This window comes from Ruditapes philippinarum, unplaced genomic scaffold (assembly GCF_026571515.1).
Source record: "Ruditapes philippinarum isolate M1 unplaced genomic scaffold, ASM2657151v2 ctg1817_1_1_1_1, whole genome shotgun sequence".
NCBI lineage: Eukaryota > Metazoa > Mollusca > Bivalvia > Venerida > Veneridae > Ruditapes > Ruditapes philippinarum.
This window is the reverse complement of record NW_026859149.1, coordinates 105,552-112,454: the sequence shown is the minus strand read 5'-3', so window position 1 is coordinate 112,454 and position 6,903 is coordinate 105,552. Positions and strand designations below refer to the sequence as shown.

At 31.8% G+C, this 6,903-nt stretch overlaps 1 protein-coding gene across 1 annotated transcript; it reads left to right on the top strand.

Moving 5' to 3' along the window:
- The first annotated feature begins 2,336 nt into the window (after positions 1–2,336).
- Positions 2,337–4,259, top strand: LOC132755424 (death domain-containing protein CRADD-like). Its single transcript, XM_060746290.1, has 3 exons — positions 2,337–2,403; positions 3,215–3,354; positions 3,927–4,259. The coding sequence occupies exons 1-3, from the start codon at positions 2,339–2,341 to the stop codon at positions 4,217–4,219; spliced, it is 498 nt and encodes a 165-aa protein (XP_060602273.1). The 5' UTR covers positions 2,337–2,338; the 3' UTR covers positions 4,220–4,259.
- Positions 4,260–6,903: the final 2,644 nt, after the last annotated feature.

Genomic DNA, 6,903 nt, shown 5'->3' with positions numbered 1-6,903 from the left:
CAAATAACACCCTTTTAAGAATTAAGATTTCTTTGTTTTTCTATCATAATTTCGTCACAGTTTTATCGGCTATCATTTGATTCGTTTTTTCAAAAAACTTTAAATAAGAACTCGCGGCCTTCCCAGTGAATAGCAGTACATAATACTCTCTTAAAAGACGTAACTCATTAGTTACATTTTTTAAATTTTGATTTTGATCATCCTGTGTTCGGAATCCGTCGTAAAAAAAGCTTCCTCTAAGATCCTTTGACCAAAAGTGATGAAGCTATAGAGGAATGATTCTTGGGTGGTCTCATTAAAGTTTTCCCAAAGGTTCAAGTCTATTAAATACATAAAACGCATTTGAAACTGTTGGAATAGACCAAATTTCATAGCCTACGTACAAATAAGAAGACAATAGGGTAAAAATCCAAGTAAACTGATATCAAAGTTCATATCTGAAACTGATTTCAATGCTGTAGCTCTCAATACCAAAAGGTAGATCAAGTGGTCAAATATAGCTCAAAGTTTTATTTTACAATATCGACCAAATTTTATAGCTGTAGCTCAAAAATAAACTTAGGTGTAAATTTCATACCTGTATCTTTATCCTATTACTTCATATAGATGTCTTTTAAGGCCTTTTTACCGCCTCATATAGTAAAAGAATGCCAGTTTTAGACCCTAAAACACTTGTTTTTGTTTCAGAAATCTTGTCACTTGTCCCCTATCAAATAAATACATCAGTGGGTGCCAGAGAGAGAATATGTCCCCTTCTGCTAAGAAGGTTGGATGGGAGCGGCAATACTTCCCCTTATCGCCCCCAAAAAATTTCTTAACTTGTAAGAGATTTAAATTGGCCTCAGGTCGATATTAAAGTAACGTGTAACCAACGCTGAAAAACCTTTGACTCTATCTTAATCCATTGAGAAGTTGCACTTTGAAATCAGTTTCTATAGAAAAAAATCAACGCAAAATTGTGATTTTTAGCAATTTTGAGATGTCCTTTTGTTGCAAAGGAAACAGCAAATTTAAGATCGAGCATGTCGTTACAAGACTATGATCTTAATAAATGTTTAAGTCTAACTATATACATACAAGAGAAACCCATAACACCGAGGTTAGGCCAATTTTACCCTAGGGCTTCAACTTAAATCAACTTTATAGAGACCCAAAATGTAATTTTGAATACGTTCAACGTTCTCGCGTGGCGGTTTTGGAGGAGAACATTTTTAAAGATTTTACTACTTACATATAAGTAAAACCTATTACCACTGGGTTATTAAAATGTTTCATGCCAAATATCTAAGCTCCGGCCTAAGTGGTTTCAGAGAAATTTTACCCTAGAGTTTTAATTTGAATAAACATGGTAGAGACCCACAGACAATTTTACATGTCAAATATCTAAGTCCTGTCCCTTCCAGTTTAGAAGAATTTTTTTTTTAAAGATTTGTTCTATCGGTTAACATGGCTCCTACAGTGTGGCATGGGATGGAGTTCTTTGTATAATTTTGAAGAAGCTTTATGCAAGGAAAAATCCTTCTAAGTTTTAACAAAATTTGCCCAATAGTTTATCAGGAGATGTTGTTTGAAACAAAAGTTAACGACAATTGCATGACGGACGATGGGCACTGCCTGGTCACAATGGCTCACGATGAGCATGTTGAACTCAACAGAAAAATATGTATCCAGAAAAGGATATTGAACCGCTTTGTTAGTATGTAATCAAGAAAGCCATGAAAGTACATTGATGAGGGTCTTTTAAAACTGATATAGTGAATATTAAATGGCATACTAATCTAAAAGAAACATAGTTTGTAAGTCAGAGCCAGTCCTAAAGAACACAACAAAGTTGCCTATCTTTAAAGCATCCAACCTTTGTTGGCACACGTGAAAACATTTCTATCTTCTCAATTATGTTCATGCTTGGTGGAATTTGATTCAATAGAATTCTAAGATAAATGTGCATGCATTGTCGCACTTGAATCTTACAATTGTATTTCTTAACTACACACTTTAAAGAAATGACCATCTGACATTACACCATTTTAAAATTTTATTTTAATGTTCTTCGTTTCACTCCTATTATGAACCTCAGATTACTAAGAGGCTGCAGTCAAGTGACATGTATCTTACGGCGGGAAATAACAATTCAAGCATTTGCTGGTTACAATTGCACGCCATTTGTTCTTAATAGTTCTATATAGTTCTATATATTAAATTGTAACGTTACACTGACACGATTCATTAGAGGCAATGATCCATGTGTTATCATATTTCGCTCAATTTGTCAATTGCAGCAGTTTAATCAATCCAATCTTTTATTACAGGGATATTTTTCAGACACAGATTGATATATATGTTATTGTTAGCTATCTTGCTCGGCAACAATGACAAGTGCAAATTCCTTGCAACACCAGACAGGTAAAACGTTACATACATGTACATATATATTTTACCATGTTTTTATGCTTTGTACAGTTTGTATTGTTTTACAAAGAATTAAAAAGAAAGCTTTATCATCATCTTTTATAAATCTCGATAAATTGCAAATAATTTACCAAATTTCACATTAATGAATATCAAGCTTGTTTCTTTTTTATTTTGTTTTACCAAATTACGAAAAGAATACAACGTGGATATTGTTTGTCAACATTATTCCTAAAAACTTTCCGATATGTACACTTCCGTTACCATCGTTTCGTTTTATACGACTATCAAACTAGACATCGGTATTATCTATCTTGTTTTTTTTAGCAATATTAATTATGAAGAAACATGAAGGAAATGTGATAAGAAAATTAGTTCGAGAATCTTTTTCTTTTTAAGTATCTCGTAAATCTTAAAGTGTTTTATAATTTATGTTCTTATTTGAGTTTATTTTTATTTACTTACTTGTAATTTTATGTTATGTATATATATATATATATATATATATATATATATATATATATATATATATATATTTTTTTTTTTTTTTTTTTTTTGTTAATCTCACCTGAGACATTAAAATAGATTTCATTGTGGGCGATGGGTGCATTTATAAATTACAATAACGGGGATCACATTGCATACATCTTCATTTCATAATATCATTTGTAAAGCTTAATTTATCTGTTATATGAATCAATGATAAATGTTTGAAAAAACAAAAACTAAATAAACATTATATTTCCTTTGTACATGTTAAGTATCAGATATGTTTGATCAGATTCTTAGACTCATATCATAATAGATTGAAGATCAGTTGCATTACTGTATATCTGATTGGAAATGATGGGGCTCATTTTTACAATGGAAATGGAATACTGTTGACAAAAAGAAGAAAATATTCTCGATTTAGTGACGAGGAACTTCTTGACGAGATTTGGCCTGGTAAGATAATTCTATTATTCAGTTAATTTTCTTACGACAACTTCCGAGGAATAAATTTTCAACAGTGTTTTATCTGATTTCATTTTTATGTTCACTCAGCAAAAGAATAAATACAAGTATGTTGCCTTTCAATAGAATAAATTTCTTTAATTCATTGTTTTTGATTCAATATACTGCAGTTCAAACCGCATCATATTTACAAATATGTGTTTACGTTTTCATTTAAAAAAAAACAACAAAGAAAAAAAAACAAAAAAAACACAAAAAAACAACAACAACAACAACAAGGTTTTGCATGTTATCTTCTTGAAGGGATTACGGTTATTCAAATGTGATATGTATAACGAAACGTATTTAAGTAATATATGTTTTATAAGCGAAATATATCAAATGTACTTATTTACTTGTAAATATACATGCAACATAATATTAGTCACATTTATGCATACATGAATTTAATGCAATTAGCGCATACCATATACAGTGTAGCTGAGAATGATGCTATGAACAAATATGACATTTCAACCATTACATTTTTAATATTACAACTTTTTCTTTTTTTAAATCTCCAGCAAACCTTCCGCTTGATGTCCTTCTGCGACAACCAACAGATAAAGAGATAGCAAGATTATCGGGGAAAATAGGACAAGAGTATCGTGTACTCGCCTATGAGTTGGGACTAACACGTGTCCAGTTGGATCACTTGACATTAGACTGCCCAACTACTTTACTACGAATAGAGAGAATGTTTTTTATATGGAGAGATGAAATTGAAGACAATGCAACCTTTGAAACACTTGTAAAGGCGATGGATATGCATGGTATCAATCCTGACATCGTTTACCAAAGTTTGGAGAGGGCTTGATTTCAGTTTCATTCCTAACACTTTCTGACCAGGCTTGGTCAGCTTCTAATGTGGACATTTAAATATTCCATATCAATACATTTCCTTAACACAAAGTCCCTGATATTGAAAAGGTACATAAGGAGTTTGTTTATGCAAATAGTCAGCTTGCGAATTGTTGATCAAAATCAACTGATGCATGCTCAGGATTATTTAGACTAAAATCGTTATAATACGTTGTAAGCAGTTGAAACGGAATATGTGATAAGATGTAAGACACTATTCCACTTGTTTCTGGCTTTTTAACTTGTCTTAAACTGTCGTAAATGTTATAACATTTGGAACAATACAAATATAGTGGTGGTTATTACAAAAATTGTCAAAAAAATCTCATCGTCTCATAAATCAGCTAATCATTGTCAGATTGACCTCAGTGAAAGAATGATAGCATAGTCTTTGTTTTGCCTCCCGAAACCTACTCATAAAAATCAACGTCATCCGATGTTGAAAATTGTCAGATATTTTTTATACTTAACAGTAAAGCAGAACGAAACTGTCAATGAAAAGCACATTTTTGTAATTGCTGTACGTTTTTGTAATTTATAAACATGCATGCTTTGGATCATAACTTTAGATAATGCTAAAACCATATGCCTGCTTATAATTTAAAAAAAGAATTAGATATACATGTAGACTTCGTTTTTTTTTTATAAAAAGATAAAAAATAGAAAAAAAGAATAAAGGAAAAAAATATAATAAAATAGTCCTCATCCGTCTTACGCATTTTTTCTAACAAGTGCGTTTAATATTAATTTTAATTATAATTTATCTTCTTTTCATTAACAGGATAAGTTTATTACACTCTGGAAGATTGTTAAAAAAGCTACATTTTTATTTCATTTAGTCTTATTCTGTTTTATACTTGTTTAGAAGAGCTTATTTGACATCGTTTTTTCTTATACACAAGTAAAGATGTCTACATCATGGTAAGAGAGAAGAAAAAAGCATTATCATTTGTTCTTTAAATATGCATTTCATTGCCTTACTTTGATATTGCTTATTGGCATATTATGCACCAGAAATTGTTTTTAAATTTTACTTCTCAGAAGCTTTTCATGTATCATGTGTATTATTATAGTTTCCAAAAATAACTTGTGCCAATTACCTGGACCGTCTTTTTGTCTGTTCCTTTTTGGCAATTAATGTATTTACTGTGATAAAGAAATCTTTATGGAAGTCTAAATGTTGCTTTAGCCAAATTTTGCTACTTTTATGACAATAATTAAACATTTAGCGCTACTTTCTGCGTGTATTAAGCATTTAACATGCTCGATCGAAAATCATTAAATAAATGTTACAAAATTCACATTGACCTTTCTAAAGAAGTAAAAACATATTCGTTTCTGAAGCGTAACGTGCCTTATAGTACATGTATTTTCATTTATATACGGATTGGTTAATAAAACATACTATATTTTAGTGTCGTTTCTTAATTAATTTAGTCTCATTGGAAACATTTATGGGTTTTCGAACATATCTTTTGAACTTATCGTAGGACTTTCGTATTACTTTACTGAAATGATTATCTCATCGAAACGATGTCAAGTATCGGTATTTCAGGCGCCAAACTGCAAGAGTTTGGTAAAGGACGGAAGATGAATATAGAAAAAAGGCATTTTTATAAAGCTGTTTAATCGCGTAATAGATTTTTAATCCCCTTCCGCGTAGCGGAAAAGGGGATTATAGGTATGGCCTCCGTCTGTCAGTCCAGTCCGTCTGTCCGTCCTTCCGTAACACTTTCGTGCCCGCTCCATAACTTTTAAACCACTGAAATATTTTTGAAATAACAAGTGTTCACCATAATGAGACGATGTACATACAGAGCGCTAAAATTAGGTTGCTACCCCAAGGTCAAGGTCACACTTAAATATCAAACGTTAAAAAGTCTTCATTTTATTACAAAAAGTCTACATTTCGTATCCTATCCATAACTTTTAAACAAGTGAAAAGTTTTTAAAATTACTTGGCACAAGTGATCACCATAATGAGACGATGTGCAGAGTGTTATAATGGGGTTGCTACCCACAAGGTCAATGTCACACTTTAAGGTCAAATGTTAAAAAGTCTTCATTTCATAACGTCCGTAACATTTTTCGTGTCTGCTTCATAACTTTTAAAACGCTTAGCGCAAAAATTGGTTGCTACCCCCAAGGTCAAGGTCACACGTAAAGGTCAAACGTTAAAAAGTCTTCATTTCATAATAAAAAGTCTACATTTCGTGTCCGCTCCATAACTTATTAACCGCTGATTTTTTTTTAAAAATAACTGGGCACAATCGATCACCATTATGAGACGACATGCAATAATGGGGTTGCTACCCCCAAGGTCAAGGTCACACTTAAAGGTTAAAAGTTAAAATGTCTACATTTCCTGTCCGCTCCATAACTTTCTAACCGATGAAATTTTAAAAAGTTAACTTGGCATAATTTATCACCATTATTAGAACATGTGCAAAAATTGGTTTGCTACCCCGAGGGCCAAGGTCACACCTAAAGGTCAAATGTATAAAAGTCTACTTAACATGTCCCCTCCATAATTTTTAAACCTCTGCAATTGTTTTAAATAGCTTGGCACAAGCGATCACCATTGTGAGACGATGTGCAGAGCTTAATAATTGAATTGTTACCCCCAAGGTCAAGGTCACA